We start from the raw sequence: 27,023 nt of genomic DNA, 5'->3' as shown, positions 1-27,023 counted from the left end.
TGTTCCTGGATGGGGTAATAAATCAGCATAAAGAAGCAGCTGAAATTATAGAATGGCACGGCACGTTTGAGAGGTGGCAGAAGCCGAGGTGGGGAATGAGCAGAGCTCGTCTCCAGTGCAGGGTGCAATTGCAGGGATAATTATGCAAGTTATGGAAATCATTCCAGTTTTGGCTGCAGAGAACTCACAGAACCCAAGGATGGTGTGACCGTGTTCACAGGGGTCTGAGGATGGGGAGAGAGACCAGGATCTGACTCCATGTTTCACAAGGCTGATTTATTATTTTATGATATATATTACATTAAAACTATACTAAAAGAATAGAAGAAAGGATTTCATCAGAAGGCTAGCTAAGAATAGAAAAAGAAAAAATGATCACAAAGGTTTGTGTCTGGGACAGAGAGTCCGAGCCAGCTGGGCTGTGATTGGCCATGAATTAGAAACAAGCACATGAGCCCAATCCCAGATGCACCTGTTGCATCCCACAGCAGCAGATAACCATTGGGTACATTTTGTTCCTGAGGCCTCTCAGCTTCTCAGGAGGAAAGATCCTAAGGAAAGGATTTTCCATGAAAGATGTCTGTGACAGGACAGGGCTTGGAGCACCTGGGACAGGGGAAGGTGTCCCTGCCATGGCAGGGGTGGCACTGGGTGGGATTTAAGGTCCCTTCCAGCCCACACCAGGCTGGGATTCCATGCTCTGTGTTGGAATATTGTGCTGTGGCTCCTGGAAATGCAGGGACACGGAGCCATGAGGGCATTCAGAGTGTGTGAGTGGGCTTTTGTAACGCAGTGAAGGTTTCAGAAGTGACCCATCCTATTCCAGGACGTGCAGAAGTCGGGATGGGAGCTGTCTGATAACCCTGCAGGAAATGCTGCAGCTTGGGCTGTGCTGGGAATTGTGGTGTTCCCAGTCTGCCTTCAAGCAGGGATGGGATGTACAGCCATGAATTTACAACAAATGGCACTAGCAGTGCTGGCTGGGAAATGGGGCATGGGCACTGCTGCTGGGACACCTGGCTTTACCCTGGCAGGAGGTGGGCTTGGGTGGCTCTTGTGTGGCTCAGCTCCTGGAGAACTTCCCAGATCATTGGGAATGAGTGCTCCAGGTTGGAGCACACCTCAGGTGTGGCAGCAGGCAGGAGTTCTGCTGCAGGACTGAGAGCCTGGATTAACTGGCCTGCTTCTAGCAGCAGCACCACTGCTTCCTCATGAATAATGCACATGAGCAAATCACAGCTTCTGCTTTGGGCCTTGTCCCAGCAGACTGTGAAGCCCTGGATAAAGCTGCACTTTTAAAGTATTGGCAAAATAATTTCCCGTGGATAGAGTGGGACACCAAGAAGTTGTGATGAGTAACAGTGGAAACCAGAGGAGTGTTATTTAAAATGAGAACACTGATCTTGCTGTGACCTGCTGGGAGGGCATCGATCTATCCTGGCAAATTCTTACTTTGAGGGCAGCATTTTCATTAATTTTAAATTTCTGGTGCCTTTCACTGGCTGAAGATCCGTGGGCATTGTGGCCAGGAATCGAGCTGAGCGCAAACCTTGTTTTAACCCCGCAGTGGGGGCAGGAGATGTGCTCAGCAGATGAATTCCCTGAATCACTGAGGCTGGAAAAGCTCCCTGAGATCCCCCAGTGCAGCCCCGTGCTCAGCACTGCCACGGCCTCGAGGGCCAAGGGCTGGGCACGACCGCTGAGGGTTTGAAAGGGAATTGTTGTTTACCAGGGCAAATCCCCCCGGAGCTGGGCATCAGCCAGGGGAGGTTTTGGGCTGATCTCAAACTCTGAGATGATCTCTGATGAGCCACGAGGTAGTGGGGACAGACAGAGCCGGCCTGTGGAGATTCTGGGGGAGGATAAACCCCACAGTGTGGGGTGTGTGTAGGTAACCAATCCTTCCCTTGTGCTCTGCTCACAGGTTCTGCCTCCAGGCTGGACACTGCCCTGGGGCCCCTGGTGCCAGCACAGGTCACCCGTGTCACCGCCCTGGCCGCGCCCGCCGTCACCCTGATGGCCACCAACCTGCTGGAGCAGGCACGAGCAGGTGGGTGCTGTCCCCAGGGCTGGCAGGGCATGGATCCGTGCTCTGTGTCCCTGCAGCCAGGCTGAGCCCTGTCCTGCAGGGCTGGGACCCCCAGATCCTCTGGGCTGTAGGAGCATGGGGGGTAGGACAGTGGGGATGGATGGAGAGCAGAGATCTCTGCAGCCAGGTTGGGAACTTGGGGTTCATTGCAAAGGGCCTGGGTGCAGGGGCCTTTTGGGATTTGGGGTTTATTGCAAAGGGCCTGGGTGCAGGGCCCTGCTGGGATTTGGGGTTTATTGCAAAGGGCCTGGGTGCAGGGGCCTTTTGGGATTTGGGGTTTATTGCAAAGGGCCTGGGTGCAGGGGCCTTTTGGGATTTGGGGTTCATTGCAAAGGGCCTGGGTGCAGGGCCCTGCTGGGAGCTGCCAGGCACAGCTGGAGCAGGCCTGAGAGAAGAGAGGGGCAGAGAGGATGGGAGGGGAAGAGAGTAAGAGAGCAAGATTCCCATTACAATACCATAAATCATCTTCTGTGCTGAATATTCTGATTCTCACTGACCAATCTACTACAATATACAAATCCTATAGCATTTACAAACAGCCCATGACAATCATTACATTACCACACTGGGTTACATTTTAAACCCTACAAACTCCTCTTTGAGCCCCTTCTGCCAAGCTATAGGGTCTGCTCTGACCCTTGGGCCTGTCTGCAAGCAGAGGGTGTTGTTCCATCAAAAGGGGATCACCTTCAGCTGGCCATGCCATTGTTTTCCTGCTGTTCAGTAACTGAGGTATCTCAAAGCTTGCTTTAATTTCAATCTCACTGATAGTTTCCATATTCTCAACATCTTTTGCCAGGCAATCATATTTGTAAGGCTTTCCTGTTCCATCTTCCCCAACACTGGGCTGCTGCTTCCCCTGCCTGACCTGGGGCCACTCAGCCAGGGAGGGGTGCCACTGTCACCTTGGGGGCACCACAGGGTCCTGGGGGCACCTTCCCAGACCTGTTCTGGGGAAACAAAGGTGTTTATCAGGAATTCCTAGGGATCAGCTCAGCCATAACCCACCTGACCCTCCACCCCAGGGAAGCTGTGGCTGCCCCAGCCCTGCAAGGCTCCAGGGCCAGCTTGGGCAGGACTTGGAGCAGCCTGGCACAGTGGAAGGGTGGGACTGGATGGGCTTCAAGGTGCCTCCCAACCCAAACCAGGCCGTGGTTCTGTGATTTCCAGGACAGTGGCAAAGAGCAGCTCATGGGCAGCGTGGCTGTGTGCCTGGAAATCCAGCCATGGAAAGAGTGTGTCCCTGAGCTCCACACCAGCACTGAATTTGTCTGGGTTCTCATTTGTCCCTGAACTCCACACCAGCACTGAATTTGTCTGGGTTCTCATTTGTCCCTGAACTCCACACCAGCACTGAATTTGTCTGGGTTCTCATTTGTCCCTGAACTCCACACCAGCACTGAATTTGTCTGGGTTCTCCTCCTGTTCCCACTCCGAATGCCCTGAACAATGACAGGGAGGGTGGGCAGTGTTTGCTGCAGGAAGGAGAAAAGCTCAGCTCAAGGAGATTTGTTCTGAGAGGGGAAAGGAGCACTTGGAGGGCACAGCAGGAGTGCTCAGAGCACCAAAGAAACAGAGTTAAAGGGAAACCAGCGTGGGCAGGCAGGAGCTGTGTCCCTGGATTGGGGCAGGACCTGGCTGGTGGGACCAGAACTGGGATCCCAGTGCCTGGATTGGGGTGGGACCAGAACTGGGATCCCAGTGCCTGGACTGGGGTGGGATCAGAACTGGGATCCCAGTGCCTGGATTGGGGTGGGATCAGGACTGGGATCCCAGTGCCTGGACTGGGGTGGGATCAGGACTGGGATCCCAGTGCCTGGACTGGGGTGGGATCAGGACTGGGATCCCAGTGCCTGGACTGGGGTGGGACCAGAACTGGGATCCCAGTGCCTGGACTGGGGTGGGATCGGGACTGGGATCCCAGTGCCTGGATTGGGGTGGGACCTGGCTGGTGGGACCAGATCTGGGATCCCACACTTGGACTGAGTAAGAGCGAGCAGCAGAGGAGCTGGGGATCAGTCAGGGGAGGTTTTGGGCTGATCTCAAACAGCAGAGCCATGAGGCTGTGGGGACAGACAGAGCTGGCCTGTGCAGATTCTGGGGGAGGATAAACCCCACAGTGTGGGATGTGTGTGCTCAATAAATCAGTTCTTGGGAGCACTTAAGAGTCCAACTGTTAATGCTTTTTGAGATTAATGGAGGTTTGGCCTCTTACAAAACAAATTTTGACTATGCCTTGTCCACAGCTCCTCATGGCATTGGATCCATCTTCCCTCTTCCCCTCCCTCTCTAATTCTGTTGTTTGTGATCACACCCAACATCCTCTGTGCTGTACCCAAGGCAGTTTTGCTGCTTCACCTTTCCTTGCATGCTGTGAATTATTCATGTCCCTGTGCTGGTGGAGCCTGGGAGAAGGAGCCTCTTTCATCAGGAGCCTTTATCTCCATCTCCCCTCATCCTCCAGCAGCAGCAGCAGAACTCCCCAGTGCTGGCTGTGCTGCTGACTTTGGGGTGAAAAAGGAGTTGGAAATGTCTCATGCTGGCTTCCCTGTTGGGCTGCAGCTCAGTTTGAGCACTTAGGGTGGGGGAGAGAGAGGGTAATTAATGAGCAAAGAGTGGAGGTGTGCCCGGTGAACACCTGGTGCTGGTGGGCACAGGAGGGGAGGCACTGATGGGGTTCCCTTGGGAAGCAGGGGCCCTGGGGCTCCTGCCTGGCACAGTCAGCCCTGCTCCAGGAGGGATCCCTGAGCCTGGGGAGGGAGGAACAACCTCTTTGTTTGATTTTCCTCTTTCCCTTGCACTGCGGGCAAACACTCAGCCTTCAACTGCAGGTGTAAAACTGAATGGCTCCTGCTGTGCACAGGCCTTCAGGGCTTCCCTTTGTTAGTTTATTTTCTTGATTGTTTGCTTTTTCTTTTTTATTTTGTTTTATTCCCATCTTCTTTTCTGCCTGCTGGCTGCCCAGAGTGCTGTGGCAGCGGGTTCCACATGGGAATGCCCGAGGAGCTGCCAGCTGAGAGCTCACCAGGGCTGCAGCAAGCAGGGGAGCCCCCAGGGCCTTGGATGGGCTGGGAGGGAGCTCTCCAGGAGGGAAAGGAGAGGGAGAACTCATGGGAGGGAAAGGAGAGGGAGAACTCATGGGAGGGAAAGGAGAGGGAGAATTCATGGGAGGGAAAGGAGAGGGAGATTCCCAGGAGGGAAAAGGAGAGGGAGAATTCCCAGGAGGAAAAGGACAGGGAGATGTGCCAGGAGGAAGCAGAGGCTGCCTGGGTGCTGCAGCAGTGTCCCCTCAGGGGCAGGGGAGGCTCAGGAGCAGAGGCCTTGTGCCCACAGCACCTCCCTGCTCTGAGCCTCATCCTCATCCTCACTGATCAGTGACCAAGGCACCTGCTCTGGGTTGGACTTTGCACAACCCAGAGCTCCCAGAGCTCTGTGCTTTGGGCTCTGCTACTGTTTCAGTTTCCATCTGCAGTTGACATCTGTGTATTCCTGCCTGGCAGGGTGGGCAGCCCTGGCACAGGTGCCCAGAGCAGCTGGGGCTGCCCCTGGATCCCTGGCAGTGCCCAAGGCCAGGCTGGACACTGGGGCTGGGAGCCCCTGGGACAGTGGGAGCTGTCCCTGCCATGGCAGGGCTGGAATGGGTGGCATTTGGGGTCCCTCCCAACCCAAACCATCCCATGATTTTTATCAGAGCTTCCAAAGGCAGGGAATTTTTCCTGTCTCTCGAGCCCACGTGGCTGTGGGATGAAATTCACCCTGTATTTCATATGGATAAAATTCACCCTGTATTTCACAGGGGTGAAATTCACCCTGTACTTCAGAGGGGTGAAATGCAGGGCTGCTTCCCAAATCAATGGTGAGTGCAAAAGCAGCACCATCACCCCTGGCCATTGCTTGTGCCCTCTCAGTGCCCCTGGGGCTGCCCTGGCCGTGCCCCTGTGCCACCCTCTGTGCCAGGCCGTGCTCAGGGCTGTCCTTGCCCTCCCAGCAGCCAGGCAGGGGGAGGCACTGGCACCGGGTGTCACCTCCTGTGCCCAGAGTGCCTGGGAAGGCTTTGATTCCCAATTACCAGATGTCCAGGGAGGGAAGATGAATTCCCAGCCCCTTTTGATGTGTATCAGCAGCTGCCTGCTCCTGCCTCCTTTAATGTGGAAATTAATAGCTCTTGTTTGTAGATCTTCTTTTTTGCTCCCATAAAGCCATCTTCTGAGCAAAATGCCACGGGTTTAATGGTGGATTATTCTGAGATATTCTGGGGGAAGCAGACTCAAATGGGGGCCTGTTGTGTAACCGAGGAGTTTTGAAATAATTGGAGGAGCATTTCGAGGGGAATCTGCCCCATGGAACCCACAGTGGTTTGGGCTGGAATCCCATCCCATTATCCCATCATCCCCTTATCCCATCCCATCCCCTTATCCCATCCCATCCCCTTATCCCATCATCCCCTTACCCCATCATCCCCTTACCCCATTCCCCCTGCCCCTGTGTCCCCCTGCAATGGGGTGTCTGGAGAGGAGGTGCCCCCTGGGCACGGGGGCTGTGACTGAAGAGGGAGGAGTGGCAGGAGGAGGCTCAGAGCCATGGGCAGCACTCTGGGGTTTGTTCAGCAGATTGGGCTGTTTGTGAGTTTGGTTATTGGTTCCACGTTTGCTCCTCTCCACGGGCAGCACTCTGGGGTTTGTTCAGCAGTGTGGGCTGTTTGTGAGTTTGTTTGTTGGTTCCACATGTGCTCCTCTCCACGGGCAGCACTCTGGGGTTTGTTCAGCAGATTGGGCTGGGTGTGAGTTTGTTTGTTGGTTCCATGTTTGCTCCTCTCCATGGACAGCACTCTGGGGTTTGTTCAGCAGTTTGGGCTGGGTGTGAGTTTGTTTGTTGGTTCCACATGTGCTCCTCTCCCTCCCAGAGCGTGGCAAGGAGCCGAGCAGAGCCGCCTGCACCCCGGCGCTGATCCTGCACGCGGACAGGAAGAGTGTCCCCACGGGCAGGGACAGTGACAAGGTGTGTCCGCCTGCAGAGCCCCCGGGAGCCCTGAGCTGCACAAACCCGGCTCAGGCCTGGCCTTCACAGCCGGGATCCTTCCCTGCTGTGGAATTTCAAGAGCCATGGATTTAACTCACCCTGGAGCTGTGCAGGAGCTCTGGCACTGCCAGGGCATCAGGGCTGGTTTGACCCCCTTGGAATTCCAGAGCACTTTAGGCTGGAAGGGACCCCAAACCCACCCATTCCACCCCTGCCATGGCAGGGACACCTCCCACTGTCCCAGGTGCTCCCAGCCCCAGGGTCCAGCCTGGCCTTGGGCACTGCCAGGGATGCAGGGGCAGCCCCAGCTGCTCTGGGCACCTGTGCCAGGGCTGCCCACCCTGCCAGGGAACAATTCCCAATTCCCAATCTCCCATCCATCCCTGCCCTCTGGCACTGGCAGCCATTCCCTGGCTCCTGTCCCTCCATCCTTGTCCCCAGTCCCTCTGCAGCTCTCCTGGAGCCCCTTCAGGCCCTGCCAGGGGCTCTGAGCTCTCCCTGGAGCTGCTCCTGTCCAGGTGAGCCCCCCAGGTGTCCCAGCCTGGCTGCAGCCCTGGGATCATTTGGTGCCTCCTCTGGACTCCCTCCAGCAGCTCCAGACATGTTTTTGCCGTGTGCTGGGGACAGAGGAGCAGCTGGGGACAGCCCTGCAATGTCCCTGAGCAGTTCCAGAGGAGCTGCTGGAACGAGCAGGGCTGGCACAGGCTGCTCCCAGGCTGGTTCCTGTCCTGGTGGGTGCCACCCTCAGGGTTGCCCGTCACCCACTGTGCCACGGGAGCTGCTGGCATGGACAGAACTGCTTGGCTGCTTTTCCACCTGTGCTGCTCTACATGGGGAGGCGTTTTTGTAACCCCCATTGATCTGGGCTGCTCCAGAGGCAGCTGCCTGTCCATAAAGCCTGTCCATAAAGCCTGTCCTGCAGTTCTGGCCACAGGGGGGATTTGTACCCTGGAGCAGCTCTGTGCAGCTGCTCTGTGTGCTCACTGACCCCTGTGTGTCCCCAGGATCACTCCTTCAAGCTGCTGAGCGAGGCTGACAGCGCTCCCAGTGGGAACAAGCCCGTGGCATCGGCCCCAGTGCCAGGATCGCCGTGGTGAGGAGCTGCCAGGGCCCTTCCTGGGCTGCCACAGGGGCACAGCACTGCCAAGGCTGCAGCAGCGTGGCTGGGGGCTCCTGGCAGAGCTTTTCCATCCCCATGGCCTGAGGAGGGTGAGGGAGGGAGCAGCAGCCAAAGCCTGGGGTCTGCAGGGCAGCTGTGCCCCGGCTGGGCTGGCACTGGGCTGGGGCACAGGGAAAAGGAAAAGCAGCACTGCAAAGAGGTGGTGCTGCTTTCCAGGGCCAGCTCCTGCCTGTCCCAGCTCCTTGCTGTGCAGGGTCTGTCTGTCTGTCTGTCTGTGTGTCCGACACAGGCTGTGCCTCATGCCCCGAGCACTGACAGCAGGAGCTGGGTCAAGCTCTTGTGGGATTTTTAAACAGACAAACCTCTCTGCACTTTGTGGCCTGAGTGGTTGATAGAAGGATCTCTATCTCCTTTACCCCTAGAATAATCAGTTTAGACCTGGTTTAGTTTCTTTAGTTTTTACCCAGGGGCTGACACCCATGGGGCCTTTGCTCCCAGCCCATCCAGCCTGGCCGTGGGCACATCCAGGGATCCATGTGACCCTGCCAGCCCAGCCTGTCTCTGCCTGGATTCCTGGAGCTCCCCTTCCTTCTGCAAGAGCTGGGATGGCACAGGGATGTCATTGGGATGGCACAGGGATTGGCACAGGGATTGGCATGGGCATGGCACAGGGATTGGCATGGGGATGGCACAGGGATTGGCATGGGCATGGCACAGGGATGTCATTGGGATGCCATGGGGATGGCACAGGGAGGTGTCCCTGCAGTGTGCCCAGGGTGTGCCTGGGCTGTCCCCAGGTCTGTCCCCAGGTCTGCCCCAGGGCTGTCTCTGGGTGTCCCCAGGTCTGTCCCCAGGTCTCCCAGGGCTGTCCCCCAGGTCTGTCCCCAGGTCTGTCCCCAGGTCTGTCCCAGGTCTGTCCCCAGGTCTGTCCCCAGGTCTGTCCCCGGGTGTCCCAGGTCTGTCCCCGGGTGTCCCAGGTGTGTCCCCAGGTGTGTCCCCAGGTGTGTCCCAGGTGTGTCCCAGGTCTGTCCCCAGGTCTGTCCCAGGTGTGTCCCCGGGTGTCCCAGAGCTGTCCCCAGGTGTGTCCCCGTGTGTCCCAGGTCTGTCCCCGGGTGTCCTAGGTCTGTCCCCAGGTGTGTCCCAGGTGTGTCCCAGGTGTGTCCCCGTGTGTCCCAGGTCTGTCCCAGGTCTGTCCCCAGGGCTGTCCCAGGTGTGTCCCCGTGTGTCCCAGGGCTGTCTCAGGTGTGTCCCCGTGTGTCCCAGGTGTGTCCCAGGTGTGTCCCAGGTCTGTCCCAGGTGTCCCAGGGCTGTCCCAGGTCTGTCCCCGTGTGTCCCAGGTCTGTCCCCGTGTGTCCCAGGTCTGTCCCAGGCCTGTCCCAGGTCTGTCCCAGGTGTGTCCCCGCGTGTCCCAGGGCTGCAGTGCCCTGCTGTGGGCGCGTTGCTGTCTCTGGGCAGGCTCTGAGGCTGCTGTGTCTCCTGGAGCAGGTGTGTGGTGTGGACTGGAGATGACCGGGTGTTCTTCTTCAACCCCAGCATGCAGCTGTCGGTGTGGGAGCGGCCGCTGGACCTGCGGCACCGCGGGGACATCAAGCGCCTGCTCGAGGACCCCCCGCACAAGCGCAAGCTGGAGGCTGCACCAAGTAACCAACGGCCCAACCTGGCCTTGTTCCCCTCTCCCTGAGCCCCTGGAGCCCCCTGGAGCTGGGCTGGGTGTGCTGGTGGGGGTGTGAGACCCTGAGCCAGAGAGGGCGGCCTGGGGGCATTCCCGATGGAGGGAAATCCACGTTGGGCACAAACTCCTTGTTCTCCCTGCAATGCTGGGCTGGGCACTGAGCCTCCCCCTGCTGCAGAGGAGCAGGAGGCCTCCTGCAGGAGCTGGATCTCTGCTGGCTGCAGTCCCTCTCGGCTCAGGAGGCACAGTGTGCTTCACTGCCCGAGCTCAGGGTGTGCATCAGCACAGCATCACAGCCTGCTCCTAAAGCTGGGGATGGGATCACCCTGCAGGGCATCACTGCCTGCTCCTAAAGCTGGGATCACCCAGAGAGCATCACTGCCTGCCCCCAGAGCTGGGGATGGGATCACCCAGAGAGCATCACTGCCTGCCCCCAGAGCTGGGGATGGGATCATCCAGCAGGGCATCACTGCCTGCTCCCAAAGCTGGGATCACCCAGAGAGCATCACTGCCTGCCCCCAAAGCTGGGGATGGGATCACCCAGAGAGCATCACTGCCTGCCCCCAAAGCTGGGGATGGGATCACCCAGAGAGCATCACTGCCTGCCCCCAGAGCTGGGGATGGGATCATCCAGCAGGGCATCACTGCCTGCTCCCAAAGCTGGGATCACCCTGCAGGGCATCACTGCCTGCTCCCAGAGCTGGGATCACCCTGCAGGGCATCACTGCCTGCCCCCAGAGCTGGGGATGGGATCACCCTGCAGGGCATCACTGCCTGCTCCCAGAGCTGGGATCACCCAGAGAGCATCACTGCCTGCTCCCAAAGCTGGGATCACCCAGAGAGCATCACTGCCTGCTCCCAGAGCTGGGGATGGGATCACCCTGCAGGGCATCACTGCCTGCTCCCAGAGCTGGGATCACCCAGAGAGCATCACTGCCTGCCCCCAGAGCTGGGGATGGGATCATCCAGCAGGGCATCACTGCCTGCTCCCAAAGCTGGGATCACCCAGAGAGCATCACTGCCTGCTCCCAGAGCTGGGATCACCCTGCAGGGCATCACTGCCTGCCCCCAGAGCTGGGGATGGGATCACCCTGCAGGGCATCACTGCCTGCTCCCAGAGCTGGGATCACCCAGAGAGCATCACTGCCTGCTCCCAAAGCTGGGATCACCCAGAGAGCATCACTGCCTGCTCCCAGAGCTGGGGATGGGATCACCCTGCAGGGCATCACTGCCTGCTCCCAGAGCTGGGATCACCCAGAGAGCATCACTGCCTGCCCCCAGAGCTGGGGATGGGATCATCCAGCAGGGCATCACTGCCTGCTCCCAAAGCTGGGATCACCCTGCAGGGCATCACTGCCTGCTCCCAAAGCTGGGATCACCCAGAGAGCATCACTGCCTGCCCCCAAAGCTGGGGATCACCCTGCAGAGCATCACTGCCTGCTCCCAGAGCTGGGGATGGGATCACCCTGCAGGGCATCACTGCCTGCCCCCAGAGCTGGGGATGGGATCACCCTGCAGGGCATCACTGCCTGCTCCCAGAGCTGGGGATCACCCAGAGAGCATCACTGCCTGCTCCCAGAGCTGGGATCACCCAGAGAGCATCACTGCCTGCCCCCAAAGCTGGGGATGGGATCACCCAGAGAGCATCACTGCCTGCTCCCAGAGCTGGGGATCACCCAGAGAGCATCACTGCCTGCTCCCAGAGCTGGGGATGGGATCACCCAGAGAGCATCACTGCCTGCTCCCAGAGCTGGGATCACCCAGAGAGCATCACTGCCTGCTCCTAAAGCTGGGGATGGGATCACCCTGCAGGGCACCATTGCCTGCTCCCAGAGCTGGGAATTGGTCACCCAGCAGGGCATCACTCCATGGCTGGGGATCACCCAGCCAAGCTGTGCAGCAGGAAATCCCAGCAGGGAGGTTTGGGGGAAAGGAAATCCCAGCAGGGAGAATTTGGGGAAAGGAAATCCCAGCAGGGAGGTTTGGGGGAAAGGCTCCCCCGCTCCTGGGAGCTGCTGTGTCCATGCCAGAGCTCCTGAGGCTCCACCCTGGCTGTCCCTTGCTGGGGACATCAGCCATGGCCGTTCTTGGAGCTGCTCCTGGCCTTGGCTGGCTGCTCGGGGTTCTTGAATATTCTGGTTTTGGTGGTGAAGGAACAGCCACATCCTCCAGCTGCTGCTTGCTCCTTGCTGGGGAGGGGGAGAACTCGAGGGGCACAGAGTGAGAGTTTTGTGGTTGTTTGCAGGTGCTGTGCTTTGTAACTGAATTGGGGTGGTGGCACTGCCAGGCTGCTGTGGGACCTGCCCTGTCCCCCCAGGCACCAGGGATGGGCACTGGCTTTGGTCCGGGGGGACAGCTGCCAGTGAACCCCTGCAAACCCCAAAGAACTGCTATAAACCCCAGTGAACCCCTGCAAACCCTAATTAACCACTGCAAACCCCACAGAACCCCTGCAAACCCCAAATAACTGCTATAAACCCCAATGAACCCCTGCAAACCCTAATTAACCCCTGCAAACCCTAATTAACCACTGCAAACCCCAAAGAACTGCTATAAACCCCAATGAACCCCTGCAAACCCCAAAGAACCCCTGCAAACCCCAAATAACTGCTATAAACCCCAATGAACTCCTGCAAACCCTAATTAACCACTGCAAACCCCAAATAACTGCTATAAACCCCAATGAACCCCTACAAACCCTCATTAACCCCTGCAAACCCCTAATTAGCCTCTGCAAACCCCAATGAACCACTGCAAACCCCCAAAGAACCCCTGCAAACCCCAATGAACTTCTGCAAACCCCCAGATAACTGCTATAAACCCCTAATTAGCTGCTGCAAACCCCAAAGAACCCCTGCAAACCCCAAAGAACCCTTCCAAACCCCAATTAACCTCTGCAAATGCCCCAAGTAACTGCTATAAACCCCAAAGAACCCCTGCATGCCCCAAATAACCTCTGCAAAGCCCAAAGAACTGCTGTAAACCCCAAACAAACGCTGCAAACCCCAAAGAACCCCTGCAAACCCCCAGATAACTGCTATAAACCCCAAAGAACCCCTGCAAACCCCAAATAACCACTGCCAACCCCAATGAACTTCTGCAAACCCCCAGATAACTGCTATAAACCCCTAATTAGCTGCTGCAAACCCCAAAGAACCCCTGCAAACCCCCAAAGAACCTCTGCAAAGCCCAAATAACCTCTGCAAAGCCCAAATAACCTCTGCAAAGCCCAAATAACTGCTATAAACCCCAAAGAACCCCTGCATGCCCCAAATAACCTCTGCAAAGCCCAAAGAACTGCTATAAACCCCAAACAAACGCTGCAAACCCCACAGAACCCCTGCAAACCCCACAGAACCCCTGCAAACCCCACAGAAGCAGCAGCCCATCCCTGCAGGGAGATAAGAGTGACCATTTTCAGCTCCTCTGTCAGCAGCAAAGCAGCTCCAAGGAGGGCTCTCTGTCAGTGTCCTCCTGTAGACACAGCCTGTAATTCCATTTTTCCCTCTGCATTTCCACAGCAGCTGCTTGTGGGTACATTTCTGTAAAATTTTTGTGTATGGCTTGAAGAGCTTTAGCTGTGGATGAAAGTCCTCCAAAGCCTATCTGCTGAAATTCATCCTTCAGGAGAAACACGGAGCTTTTAACTGCAGGATCTGCTGCGAGCTCAGTGAATTCCTGCCGAGGGATGGCCAGAGACAAAGCTGAGGGTCATTGTTCATGGTCTCCATCATTGTTCCTGCTCTGTAATTAATTAACAGCAGAGTCTGAACTCAGGGCTGATAGGTGCCACTTCAAAAATCTATTTTTTGCTGTGCTCCATGCTTCCCTTTTATTATCTCTACCACAAAGATTTGATTCATGCTCCTGGTTTTCCATTGTTGTTAAATATCTTAATCCTCCCTGCTGTAATTGGGCCCTGTGGTTGCTCAGGGTTGGAGCAGTTCATAATTAGTATAGATTAGCTCTGAGGTGAGGGGGATGATTTGTTACCTCTTCTCTTAGCTTGTAATCTCCAGTAAATAAATAACACAAACGAGCTGAGTGTTCCCAACAATGCTTCCCACATTTATTTAGCTGAGTGGCTGCTGCTGAGATTTAATTAGAATTTTCAAATCAAACATCTTAAAAAATAAAAAAAAACCCCGATGTCAAGCAAAGTTATCCACGGGATGCTTGGGGCTGTCTCTGCTGAGGGATCAAGTGCTTTTAAATTTGGGCAGAAATGAGGAATTGCTCATTTCTCAATTCCTCCTCCTGCACCAAGGGTTTGTTCCAGGAGTTGATGTGGCTCCTCCCTGGTGGCTCCCACGGGCCTGGGGCGCAGGGCAGCTCCTCCAGAGCATCTGATCTGCTCTGATCTCTTCCCCAGCTGCTCAGGGTCTGCCTGGCTGCTGGGGCTGAGCAGGGCTTCCCAGCCAATTCCCAGAAAATGGACATTATGGAGTCACCAAATCGTGGGATGGTTGGGAGGGGAAGGACCTCAAAGCCAATCCCATTGCAGCCTGGCCTTGGGCACAGTTGGCAGAACTCCTCCTGAAGCCAGTGCTGATGTCATTTACTGAATTGCCCCGGTGTTTGGGGCCCTTTGGCACTCAGACAAGAGGCTGCAGCCCATCCCTGCATCCAGCACATGAGTATTTGCCAGCCCCTGTGCTGGGACCCTCCAGGGCAGGCCCTGCAGGGATCTGGCTCCTGTCCTTGGGGCCTTTGGGGAGAGCTGCAGCTGGCAGAGGAGAACAGAAAAGGGGTCAGAATTCAGGATTTGTTCTCAGAATTCAGAATTTGTTTTCAGAATTCAGGATTTGTTCCCATTGTCTGTGAGTGAAAATCCAAGCTCTGAGGAGCTTGGCCTGACCAGGGGCTGACCTGGCCTGGGAGCTGCTCTGCAGCCTCAGGAGTGTGGGGCTTGCTGGATTTCCCCAGGCCTGCCAGGTGCTGCTGGAATTCCTGGCAAAGCATTCTGAGACCCCAGGAGGAGAAACGGGACAGAATTACCTCCAGGGGATCCCTCAGGCTGTCAGCACAGAAATGGCTTTGCAGGAATGTCTTCGGTTGCATTTTGAAGGGAAGGGAGGAGGGAGGATCAGGTGAAACAATAATAAGATTTAAAGCAATCATGCCATGAATGAAAAATGAGGAATTTTGCTGACTGGAAACGGTCACTTTATTGCTGTTCCTTCCATTTGGATGAAGGCAATTCTGAGGATTTTATAAAATACTTGTTATTTCTAAAACCCTCTGTGGGGGTGAAAGCCAGGAAATACCTGAGCAGCAGAGACAGGGAAGAGAAGTCAATCTCAGGAATTTGTATCCCCATTTATCTCGTTCAAATCTGATAATGACTTATTTCTTTTCAGCAGACAAGTGTGTTAACTCTTGTCCAGGGGATGAAAATGATGATCTGAGCATCAAAACCAAGAGAAATAAGTGAGTTCTAAAGTTTCCTTGTGTCTGTCTAATGGTGGGAAGGGCTGGTCCAAAGAAGGGCGAGTTAAAGCAGTTTTGGTCCTGTGTGGGTGAATGATGGAGCATTCTCCAGGTGTGCCAGGGCCAGGACTCTCTGCAGCCTCTGTTTCCCATGCACATCACCTGGGTTTGCCTGGGGGACTCTTCCTTTGTCAAATGGTTGCAGACAAGGCTGTGGGTCATTCCAAAGGCACTGGATCAAGGTGCAGCAGATTTTCCCTGCTCAGCCCCAGGAGCTGCTGTTTCTGACCTCCATTCCCAGGTGTGCCTCACACTCTGCTGAAGGCATGACTGGAAATGCAGCTCTGGGCTGTGCAGAGTGCCCAGCTCCGTGCCAGGCATCCTGAGAGGGCAGCACAGCCTTTGTGCTGTGAGGCCTTGGGAAACCTGACCTAGTTCAGCTGGACAGAGGCACAGAGTAAAGCAGGGATTCATTCAAAGCATCTCCTCCATGGATCCACCTTGGGCAGCACCAGAGCCCAGCCAGGGCTGCACCCAGGATGAACCAAAATGGCCCCAAAATGCACGGCCGGGCACGGGCTCTGTCCCTGGGATCAGTTCTGCTCCATTTGCACCTTGCAGTTCATTGTCCCATCCCAGCTTTAGCCCCTGCAGTCCCACCCTGCTTGTTTTTCTCTCTCCAGCCCACGGGGTTTGTGCTCTGGGGCTGAGATTTGGATCATTTGTCCTTGGTGCCCAGCTGGAGCAGGAATTGTTTTGTCTCCCTGCTCTGTGCACAGAGCTCAGCATCCCCTGATGTGAACCCAGACCCACACACTAAAGCAGCACGGAATGGGAAAATAGAAAAGCCAAACCTGAGGCATCAGTGGATTATTACAGCTGTGCTGGACTGGATCCTTTATGGTGATTTTTGCCATGAAAAATGCCCCCTTTAAGGTGCCCCCTCCTTGGCAGGGCTGTATGAAGCTGTCACGTTGCTGTAGTTTGACTTTGGGTGTCAGATCCCTCTGGTGGCCCCGAGTGTCCCTCCTGCCCCAGCAGGAGCTGCTCCATCCCCTCCAGCCCCTCCAGCCCAGGTTTGGTGCCCAGCTGTGGGCATGGGAGGTTCTGGGATGCTCCAGGGAGGATCAAGGATCCAAAGGATGGAAGTGCCTGTGCAGGGGAGCGTGGCTGAGCCTGTGTGTGTGTGCCCTGTCCAGAACAGAGCAGTGCCTGACCCTGTGTGTGTTTTCCTGTGCAGAACAGGAGTGCCTGACCCTGTGTGTGTGTGCCATGACCAGAACAGAGCAGTGCCTGACCCTGTGTGTGTGTGTCCTGTGCAGAACAGAGCAGTGCCTGACCCTGTGTGTGTGTGTGCCCTGTCCAGAACAGAGCAGTGCCTGACCCTGTGTGTGTGTGTGCCCTGTCCAGAACAGGAGTGCCTGACCCTGTGTGTGTTTTCCTGTGCAGAACAGAGCAGTGCCTGACCCTGTGTGTGTGTGCCCTGTCCAGAACAGAGCAGTGCCTGACCCTGTGTGTGTTTTCCTGTCCAGAACAGAGCAGTGCCTGACCCTGTGTGTGTGTCCTGTCCAGAACAGGAGTGCCTGACCCTGTGTGTGTTTTCCTGTGCAGAACAGAGCAGTGCCTGACCCTGTGTGTGTTTTCCTGTCCAGAACAGAGCAGTGCCAGGCTGCAGGCCCAGCTGGTGCTGAGGAGGAGCAGGCAGGGGAGGAAGGCTCAGCCCCACAGATCTCACCGCCCCTGGAGGAGAGGATCACCCACTTCAGGGACATGCTGCTGGAGAGGGGGGTAAGGAATGGCCCTCCCTGCATACAGCACAGCCCTGGAGCCATGGCCTGGCCCAGCAGCCACTGCAGGAGCCACGCTGGGGTCCTGTCCCCGAGCCCTGTCCGTGTCCCCAGTGCCACCCCTGGGAACTGGGACCCTTTCCAGACAAACCCCAGGGTGTCCAGAGCCTGCAGCTCTCCCAGCAGGGGCTCAGGGGGACGTGGGGCTGTGGGCACTGCCCTGTCCTGGCCAGCTCTGGGTGCCCATCACCACAGACCCCAGCACTGGGGAGCCAATTGCACTGACTGCCCACCCAAAATCCTGGGATCATCAGTGGTTTGGGGTGGAAAGGACCCCAAATCCCCCCCAGTGCCACCCTGCCATGGCAGGGACACCTCCCACTGTCCCCCAGTGTCCAGCCTGGCCTTGGGCACTGCCAGGGATCCAGGGCAGCCCCAGCTGCTCTGGGCACCTGTGCCAGGGCTGCCCACCCTGCCAGGGAACAATTCCCAATGCCCAATCTCCCATCTAACCCCATCCTCCAGGAGCATAAAGCCATTAATGCTTATCCAGATCCTTGGGAAGGATGTTGTGGAGATGATTCCAGCTGTGCTGAGCTGCAGGAACAGGGAATGCTCTGGGTTTGGGCTCAGGGGGACAGGGAGGGGTAAAATGAGCAGTGGGTGCAGATCCTGTGCCTGCCCACACTGCCACGTGCATCCCATAAGGGGAATGTCACTCCTCTAGGAAATGCAGCCCAAGGTGGCTCTTGTCAGGCACTAAAGCCTATAAAATTTATCCCAGCAATCAGCAGGCTTTAAAGGGGGATAATTAGAGCTTCAGCAGCTCAGCAATGAATTATCCCCACGCCAGAGCTGCTTTATTAATGCAGCTTGTTATTTATGCTGCAGAAATACAGAAGGGCCATGAAGGAGCCCTGGGTGAGGACTTTGCTGGCAGATTGGAACTCGGGGGGCAATAAGTCAGTACTTGGAAGGATTAGGGGTGCTCTAGAACAGGATTCTCAGGTGTTTCTATGTAAGATTTTCTCCCAAAAGAAAGAAATTTGGGAAATTCACAGTTTGGATTCGCTGATGTTTAAAGATGGGGAGGGAAGAGGTTACTTTGCTTTTACCCTGAACATTTTCCAACTGACCAGCTCAGCAGCAGCTGCTTGGCGTGGCTGAAGCACAGGGAGACCATTAATGCCATTTAAATCTGATTATTTAATGACCACCCCCTGCCCTTTCCTCCTGAAGGAGCTGCTGGATGGAATCACAAAGAGCTCGAAGCAGATGGAGTTTGCCAGTGGAGTTCTGCAGCTTCCCACAGAAATTATGTCAAGAGAAGAATATTTATTGTAACATTTTAAAAATAGAGGGGGTTTGGGGGAGCTCCAAGACTCAGCCACTCTTTATTCTGAAGTCTGGGGTGAGTTTTCCTCTGGCAGAATGTAATCTGGATATTCTTCTGGAAGTTTCAAAGTTTCCACAAAATTCTAAGAGGAAGAGGAAAATTTAAGGTTCCTCCTGGCTCCCTCTCCCACCTAGCATCAAAATATCCAGGTTCTAAGCCAGCATTTCCAGGAAGGTCTTCTCCCTGCTGGGCTGCTCTCAAGGCTTCTGAAAGGATTCCAGGGGCTGGTTTTGCTCAAGGTTCTCCCTTCTTAGTCCCGGGGAGAGAGGGGGGTTTGTGTGTGAGGTGTACCTGGGATGAAATCAGAATTACCAGGTTATTTTAGGTGATGTTTGCCAAATGTGCAGTGTAATAATTGCTGAGCACAGAATCATCAGCTGGAATGATTATGTGATGAACTAGTCTGAGCTTAATTAGCCTGAGCTCAGAGGGGGATTTGTGCAGGGGGCAAAGCTGATGTCCAGGAGAGTGTGAAAGGCACCAGGAAAAGAGAATTCCTGGTTCTGGAAACGCCAGAGCTCAGGACAGGGGCACAGGGAGGGGAGCTCGGCTGTGGGAAGGGGATGCTGGGGGGACCTGGCCTCAGATCCCAAAGGCAGCCTGGGCTCTGGGGATCCCAAAGGCCTCAGATCCCAAAGGCAGCCTGAGCTTTGGGGATCCCAAAGGCCTCGGATCCCAAAGGCAGCCTGGGCTTTGGATTTTCCAATTGCCTCAGATCCCAAAGGCAGCCTGGGCTTTGGGGATCCCAAAGGTCTCAGATCCCAAAGGCAGCCTGAGCTTTGGGGATCCCAAAGGCCTCAGATCCCAAAGGCAGCTCAAGCTTTGGGGATCCCAAAGGTCTCAGATCCCAAAGGCAGCTCGAGCTTTGGGGATCCCAAAGGCAGCCTAGGCTCTGGGAATCCCAAAGGTCTCAGATCCCAAAGGCAGCCTGGGCTCTGGGTACACCAAAGGTCTTGGATCCCAAAAATCCAAGCCTGGGCTTTGGATTTTCCAATTGCCCCAGATGCCCAAGGCAGCCTGGGCTCTGGGGATCCCAAAGGCCTCAGATGCCAAAGGCAGTCTGGGCTTTGGATTTTCCAATTGCCCCAGATCCCAAAGGCAGCCTGGGTTCTGGGGATCCCAAAGGTCTCAGATCCCAAAGGCAGCCTGAGCTTTTGGATTTTCCTTGGTCCCCAAGCCAGCCTGAGCTTTGGATTTTCCACTCTCAAGCCACTCTGAGAGGAAAACGAGTCCACTTAAAGCCACTTTACTTCATCAGAGCTTTCCTGCTGGAGTGTTAATTACTGTTTAATTATACTTCACATCTTTTTTTTTTTTAGTGAATTCATTCTTTTGTAATTAGTTGGAGTGGTTAGAATATTTTATTTCCTTCAGATTTTTCTGTCGGCAGTGAATTAGCAGGGATGTTGTAGAAGCTTCTGAGCCGGTGGGAGCTGTCCCTGCCCAGGCAGGGATGGATCTGGGCGGTCTCTGAGGTCCCTTCCAGCCCAAAGTGCCCTGTGATGCCACGCTCAGGAGGATCCTGCAGGATGGCACATTCCCATCCCTGTGCTGCTCTCAGGGCGTTCACTGCCAGCCCTCCCTGTGTGCCTCAGCTGGGTCCCAGCTCCAGCTCTGGGGTTGAAATTGTCCCTCTGGTGGTGCATTGGTGCCTGTGGTGCCCAAAGTGCAGCAGAAAATGGCATTTCCTGCCTGCTGCAGGCTCCTGGAGCATGGCTGGGGAGCATCTCCAGAGGAGCAAACCCATCCTGGCCCTGAGGGGCTGTGACCGTGTTCACAGGGGCCCAGGATGAGGGGAGAGACCAGGATCTGACTCCATGTTTCACAAGGCTGATTTATTATTTTATGATATATATTACATTAAAACTATACTAAAAGAAGAGAAGAAAGGATTTCATCAGAAGGCTGGCTAAGAATAGAGAAAGAAAGAATGAATAACAAAGGCTTGTGTCTCAGACAGAGTCCAAGTGTTTTGTGGAGATAGCCAAAAACTCCTCAACTCTGTGGAAGTTGTGTGGAGATCAGAATCTCCACATGCGTCCAGTGCTGTAATAAACACACTGGCTTTACAACTTCCACAAATTGTGGAGTTTTTGGCTATCTCCACAAAACACGAGCCAGCTGGGCTGTGATTGGCCATGAATTAGAAACAAGCACATGAGCCCAATCCCAGCTGCACCTGTTGCATCCCACAGCAGCAGATAACCATTGGGTACATTTTGTTCCTGAGGCCTCTCAGCTCCTCAGGAGGAAAAACTCCTAAGGAAAGGATTTTCCATAAAAGATGTCTGTGACAAGGGCCACCAGAGCTCTGCCCGGGGTTAGAATCAGCCACGCCAAGGGTGCTGCCCAGCTCAGGAGCATTCACTCACCCCTTGCCTCACAAAACGCTGCTCTGTGTGCCCAGGTGTCGGCGTTCTCCACGTGGGAGAAGGAGCTGCACAAGATCGTGTTTGACCCGCGCTACCTCCTGCTCAACCCCGAGGAGAGGAAGCAGGTGAGTGCCCCGGGCCCCAGGTGAGTGCCCTGAGCCCCAGGTGAGTGCCCCGGGCCCCAGGTGAGTGCCCTGAGCACTCCAGTGCCTCCGGTGAGTGCCCTGAGCTCCAAGTGAGTGCCCTGAGCTCCAGGTGAGTGCCCTGAGCCCCAGGTGAGTGCTCTGTGCCCCAGGTGAGTGCCCAATGCCCCAGGTGAGTGCCCTGTGTCCCAGGTGAATGCCCCATGCCCCAGGTGAGTGCCCCGAGCCCCAGGTGAGTGCCCTGTGCCCCAGGTGAGTGCCCTGAGCTCCAGGTGAGTGCCCCATGCCCCAGGTGAGTGCCCTGAGCTCCAGGTGAGTGCCCCAGCCCCAGGTGAGTGCCCCATGCCCCAGGTGAGTGCTTCATGCCCCAGGTGAGTGCCCTGTCCCCCAGGTGAGTGCTTCATGCCCCAGGTGAGTGCCCTGTGCCCCAGGTGAGTGCCCCGTGCCCCAGCCTGACCAGGAGCCTGCAGCAGCTCCCCTGGGAGGGGAGAAGAATTCTGTAAAATCAGAATTTCCCTGGGGACACTCCCAGGTTTGGCTCTGCCCATTGGGGGGATGCTCACCAGGCACAGGGTGGGGTTTGGGGGTGTGGGAGCTGGACTCTGTGGGGTTTGGGGTCTGAGAGCTGAACTCTGTGGGGTTTTGGGGGGTCTGGGAGTTGTGAGTCCCTTCCCAATCAGGACATTCTGTGGTTCTCAGGGCTCTCTCCTTGGACAAGCAGGGGCTCCAAGGTTTGATCACAGTGACCCTTGGGGTGCAGGAACAGCTCCTGAGCCAGAGAAACCTGGGAATGGGGACATTGGAATGGGGATCTGGGACCTGGGGACCTGGGAATGGGGACATGGGAATGGAGACCTGGGAATGGAAGCCTGGGAATGGGGACATGGGAATGGGGAACCTGGGAATGGGGACCTGGGAATGGGGAACCTGGCTGGGTTCTCAGGGAAATGGCCCCAGAGGAATGGTTCTGCCCTGGATTCTTGGGATAGTGCAGGGACACTGCTGGATTTCCAGTGTTTAGGACCTTTCCCAGGGTCTGGCAGGGATTGGTGCTGACCCCACTGGACAGAGCACTGGGGGCTCCCTGCCAGGGTTGGGTTTTTCTGGGGACTCCAAAGGGATGTGGGGTTTTGCTGCCCTGGTAATTTGGGCATTAATTATCACAAAGGGTTGGTTCCAAGGTCTGCAGATGAGTCTACGGAATTCAGGAGAGATGCAGGGGTTTGCAGAGAAGGTGAACACTGCTGTTCTGTGGGTATTTCTCTCCCTTAAAAGTCTTTTGTCATCCTGCAGAAGGAATAATTTTTAATATTGAATGGTCCATTTTTTAAATAAACAGGATGAAAAATGAACTTATTCCATATTGTCCCATGGTTCTCCAGAGAGCTTCCTGTAGGTATTTACCACAGGAATGGGCACATACATCTTCATTTGCTCCCTTTCCAATATCTCCTTTCCTAAGGAAAAAAAAAGTGAAACAAAATAATAAGGAAACACAGGAATGAAAATGTATGAGGAGCTGCCAGGATGGAAAGGGCTACTCAAGAGCCTGAGCAGGGAGTTTGGGATTCGTTTCAGGGAATGGGCAAGGACAACACCTGGGCACGATGAGTCAATCAAGAGACATTCCTTGGAGCCATGGAATCATTTTATCAGCCATGGCTGGGCTTTGAGTCCTTCCTGCCCAAACCAGGCTGGGGCTCTGGGATCAGTACCAGCACTGCTACCCTTTAATTAATGCCCAATTACTGCCAGGACAGAGGGCCGAGTCCTTGGAGGTGATGGGACGGAAACTCCTGGGCACGAGGGGAGGCAGATGAGGACTGGGCTTGCCACAGCCCCCCAGGGGCTTTGCCCATGACTCCTTGTCCTGGCTCCCTTCCCTGGCCAGATTTTCGAGCAGTTTGTCAAGACCCGGGTGAGGGAGGAGTACAAAGAGAAGAAGAACAAGCTGCTGTTGGCCAAGGAAGAATTCAAGAAGCTTCTGGAAGAATCCAAGTTATCCCCAAGGTGGGTGTTGCCTTAGGAAGGGTTGGGAAGCTTGGCTTTGTCATTTAGGCTGAGCTTTGCAGCCCAGAATTCTTCCTAGCAAGAGGAAGATGCCAGTTTCCAGTGCTGGGGTGGCATCTCTTCCCTGGTATTCTCCAGAATTTTGTTGTATTCCTGGGAGAGGAAATGTTCCATCTGTGTCTCCCACTCTCCCTGTCCCTGTCCCTTCCCCTCTCCCTCTCTCCCTCAGAATATGCACCACTTTGCACAGCACATTTATTTTATATTCCTGTATATGCAGTGATTATAGAACACACATTACTTATGGAAAATCAGTACCACAGTGTTCAGTCTCATCCATATTACACATGCAGGTGTAATTACTCAGAAATTGCATTTAGTCTTGGGCTTTGGTGGAAGAGAAATATAATTTCTCAAAGTTCCCATTAATGCCATGCCATTAAATTCATGGAATGTGTCCCTGCCCATGGAAGGAGGTTGGAACAAGATGATCTCTGAGATTCCTCCCAACCCAAAGCCTTCTGTGACTCCACAATTCTGTGATTAAATTAAAATACAGCGTGCAAGGCACAATTTATGTTTTACTTTGTTTTTCTAGTGGTGGATCCAGACTCACACAGTGGCAGAGCTTAGGGCAGTGCTCTCTCATTTGTAAATTACATGAAAATAAAGGGGTTTATATTGTAAATATTGTTAAATTGCTGGAACAAAGAAATTACTGTTTTCTCTGATAAAACATGCAGATAATTATTCACCATGACCTGCGTGGGCACATGGCTCCAGACAGCACGTGGGACTGGAATAATTGTAATTACAAGAAACATTTTACAACACAATTAGGGATATTCTGGGCTGGTGTCCCACCCAAACTCTGCTTCCAGCACTAATATTCCCAGTGCCCAGGGGAAAAGCTGTGCTGGCCCAGAGGCCAGGAGCATTTCACCCCTGAAGGGTTTTGGGAGCTGCCTGTGACAACAAAGCACTGAGGAAGCTCCTTTCCCTGCCTTGATTTAGGCACACAATGAGAGGAATAAATCCCAAATATTTCCAATAAAAAGCAAAGAGTCACCTTGGGGAAAGGAGCTGGGCACGCAGCCTGAAAGGCAATGAAGGTAGAAAACCCTGCTAGGAGGAAGCTCGCCTTGGAAATACAAAACATGCAGGAGCTGAAATAAAACCTCCTTGTCACTGCTCTGTGAGCGTGGCTTTAATGGCTCAGCAGCCTCCTGCCAGCCACCAACCCTTCTGAAATCCCATTCTAATCCTTGCTGGCTGCCCCAGTGCCCGGAGCCCTCCTGCGGGGTCACCTTCCTCCATCCCAGGAGGAGGAGGAGGAGGATTCTCCATTCTTCCAGGAGGAAGAGGAGGAGGATTCTCCATCCCGTTCCTGTCACCCACTCCCATGCCCTGGTTCTTGGTGTGGGTGCAGGGCAGGAGCCTGGGGCTGGCTGTGACAGTGTTCACAGGGGTTCTTGGATGAGGGAAGAGACGAGGATCTGACTCCATGTTTCACAAGGCTGATTTATTATTTTATGATATATATTATATTAAAACTATACTAAAAGAAGAGAAGAAAGGATTTCATCAGAAGGCTGGCTAAGAATAGAATAGGAAAGAATGATAACAAAGGCTTGTGGCTCGGACTCTGTCTGAGCCAGCTGGGCTGTGATTGGCCATGAATTAGAAACAAGCACATGAGCCCAATCCCAGCTGCACCTGTTGCATCCCACAGCAGCAGATAACCATTGGGTACATTTTGTTCCTGAGCCCTCTCAGCTTCTCAGGAGGAGAAATCCTAAGGAAAGGATTTTCCATGAAAGATGTGTGTGACAGGTGGCAGGCACAGCCCCAGCTGCCCAGTCCCTTTTTCCATACCCTGGTTGTTGGTGTGGGTGCAGGGCAGGAGCCTGGGGGTGGCAGGCACTGCCCCAGCTGCCCAGGTCCCCTTTTCTTGTCCCAGTACAGGCAATAGTAAAGACACCATTGGCGCGATAGAGACTGCGTACCATAAGGGAAAGATGAAATAATAATGAAAACTGAGCTATAAACAGCAAAGATCAACCCTTGTACCTTTTGCATCATGGTCTAGCAAGAAAGACCAAGCCAAATGAATTTAAGTTTGCCATCCCGAAACCCAAGCGAGCTCCTTAGGAGCAGCTGTTATTGAGCGAACCCGTCTCTGTGGCTAAAGAGTGGAATTCCCTTTGAACACCCTGGTTCTGGGTGTGGGTGCAGGGCAGGAGCCTGGGGGCGGCAGGCACTGCCCCAGCTGCCCAGGTCCCCTTTTCCACAGGGCCACCCTTCCAACTTTCCAAAGGACTTTGCCTTTTCCACAGGACAACCTTCAAGGAGTTCGCCGAGAAGCACGGCCGGGACCAGCGCTTCCGCCTCGTCCCGAAGAAGAAGGACCAGGAGCATTTCTTCAACCAGTTCATCCTCATCCTCAAAAAGAGGGACAAGGAAAACAGGATAAGGCTGCGGAAAATGAGATAAGAGCGAGTGGAGCTGGCAATAAAGACACGTGCCTGCGGGAAGGGGTTCCAAGGAAGGAGGAGACGCTCGGGGTCCCGGGGCAGCGCCAGGAGAGGGGGGTCCCAGGGAAAGCTGCCTCTGGACGGAGTTTGGGCAGCGCCCGCTGCAGTGGGGAAGGCTGTTCTGCAGGAATGGGAAGGATATTCTGTTCTCAAAGAATTAATGTTTCATATTGAAGCTCTCTTTTGTACAACATCCAGAGTTCGATGCATTTCTAATTGCCATGATATGTCGATCCCTTAATTGTTTTAATTATGCAAATTACTTGTAATATACACAAGTTATGACTCCGATGCAGATTTATAATTAAGCAGAAGCAGATGCCATCCAGAGCAATCTCAAGGCATTTCCATCGTTTAGGGGAATTATCTCAAGCAATCTTTTGGCACCTCTGCATTTCCACCAAGCGTGTGGGGTCTGGTGGTCTGCAGGACCCGCTCCCACTGCTCATCCGTCCCTGTCCAGTCCTCTGAGTAGTAGTAATCAGCTATTCATTGTAAATCTTGGTGAAGAGTGTGGAAATCTTGGCACATGTTCCATAGGAGAACTCTCCGGCCCAGAACTTGCCGTGGGCAGGGTTCCCCTCAGCCTTCCAACCCCAGTTCCGTGGTGAAGCCATCCCAGTTGGATTTGGGTTCTGTTCCTGTGTGTGAAGAGTCTGCATGAGATTTTTCTCATCATATTTGTATAAATAAATATTTAACTTTTGTAATTAAGAAGCATTTCAAGCCTGATTTCAGGGGTGGAACTTGTTGAAGAGTTTTGGGTTTTCTTGCCAGAACTCAAGTGGAAAATGCTGTCAGGGACAGGGTGGGGGTTGTTGGGGTGTCTGTGCAGGGCCAGGGGCTGGACTGGATCCTTGTGGGTCCCTTCCAGCTCAGGAGACTCTGGGATTCCAGGAAATAATGGGGAAAATGACACAGGGCTGATGATTTTTACTGGAAAGATGGAAAACCAGAGGGGGCTCCTGCCAGCCAAGATTTGTGTGCAAAATCAGTGAGATCCATTGGAAACCTGAGGATATTGGGAACAAAAGAGTCACTCTGGCTGCACAGGTAGGATGTGGCTGGGGGGACATCAGCAGATCTCTGTGCTGCTCCCAAGATGCTCTGATTGTGATTTTTTTTTTTTCCCCAGGACACCTAAATTTTAAGTTATTGCTCCTTAAATCCATAGACCTCTGTTTGCTTGCAGTGAGTGAGATACTTTCTCCAACTCCCAGTAGTTTTTGTTCAGGTGTGTGCTGGATATTTTTATATTCAAGGCCATAAAGGAACTTTCTGCTGCCTCGGAAAAATGAGCTTGGAATGCTTCAGAGTGGCAGGACAAGGGGGAATGGCTTCCCAGTGCCCGAGGGCAGGGTCAGTGGGACACTGGGACACTGGGAAGGGGTTCCTGGCTGTGGGGTGGGCAGGGACAAGGGAAAGGGCTGTCCCAGGCCCTGCCACCTGCC

At 54.5% G+C, this 27,023-nt stretch overlaps 1 protein-coding gene and 2 long non-coding RNA genes across 6 annotated transcripts in view; 2 read left to right on the top strand and 1 right to left on the bottom strand.

The window, feature by feature from the left end:
• TCERG1L (transcription elongation regulator 1 like) overlaps nucleotides 1–26,289 on the top strand; it is a 61,913-nt gene extending 35,624 nt beyond the window's left edge. The window contains exons 5-13 of the mRNA XM_071446474.1: nucleotides 1,925–2,050; nucleotides 6,993–7,087; nucleotides 8,113–8,201; nucleotides 9,714–9,868; nucleotides 15,261–15,330; nucleotides 16,983–17,118; nucleotides 20,921–21,010; nucleotides 22,920–23,038; nucleotides 25,375–26,289. Coding sequence (XP_071302575.1) covers nucleotides 1,925–2,050; nucleotides 6,993–7,087; nucleotides 8,113–8,201; nucleotides 9,714–9,868; nucleotides 15,261–15,330; nucleotides 16,983–17,118; nucleotides 20,921–21,010; nucleotides 22,920–23,038; nucleotides 25,375–25,531 — 1,037 coding nt within the window. The 3' untranslated portion in view covers nucleotides 25,532–26,289. The remainder of the gene's footprint in view (nucleotides 1–1,924; nucleotides 2,051–6,992; nucleotides 7,088–8,112; nucleotides 8,202–9,713; nucleotides 9,869–15,260; nucleotides 15,331–16,982; nucleotides 17,119–20,920; nucleotides 21,011–22,919; nucleotides 23,039–25,374) is intronic.
• Nucleotides 11,279–12,610, top strand: LOC139599293 (uncharacterized). The gene is made up of 2 exons (XR_011682211.1): nucleotides 11,279–11,820; nucleotides 11,851–12,610. It is a non-coding gene; the product is annotated as an uncharacterized lncRNA (long non-coding RNA).
• LOC139599292 (uncharacterized) lies at nucleotides 12,437–13,190 on the bottom strand. 4 transcript variants are annotated; one of them, XR_011682210.1, is made up of 4 exons: nucleotides 13,099–13,190; nucleotides 12,773–13,036; nucleotides 12,579–12,731; nucleotides 12,437–12,539 (listed from the first exon to the last, which is right to left on the bottom strand). It is a non-coding gene; the product is annotated as an uncharacterized lncRNA (long non-coding RNA). The 4 variants fall into 4 exon arrangements; XR_011682209.1 differs by having other exon boundaries at nucleotides 13,079–13,147; XR_011682207.1 differs by lacking the exon at nucleotides 13,099–13,190 and having other exon boundaries at nucleotides 12,773–13,064.
• Nucleotides 26,290–27,023: the final 734 nt, after the last annotated feature.

Source organism: Agelaius tricolor, unplaced genomic scaffold (assembly GCF_023055355.1).
Source record: "Agelaius tricolor isolate 1412-34295 unplaced genomic scaffold, bAgeTri1.0.p SCAF_22, whole genome shotgun sequence".
Taxonomy (NCBI): domain Eukaryota; kingdom Metazoa; phylum Chordata; class Aves; order Passeriformes; family Icteridae; genus Agelaius; species Agelaius tricolor.
The sequence above is the reverse complement of the archived record's forward strand: the minus strand, read 5'-3'. Positions and strand labels throughout refer to the sequence as shown.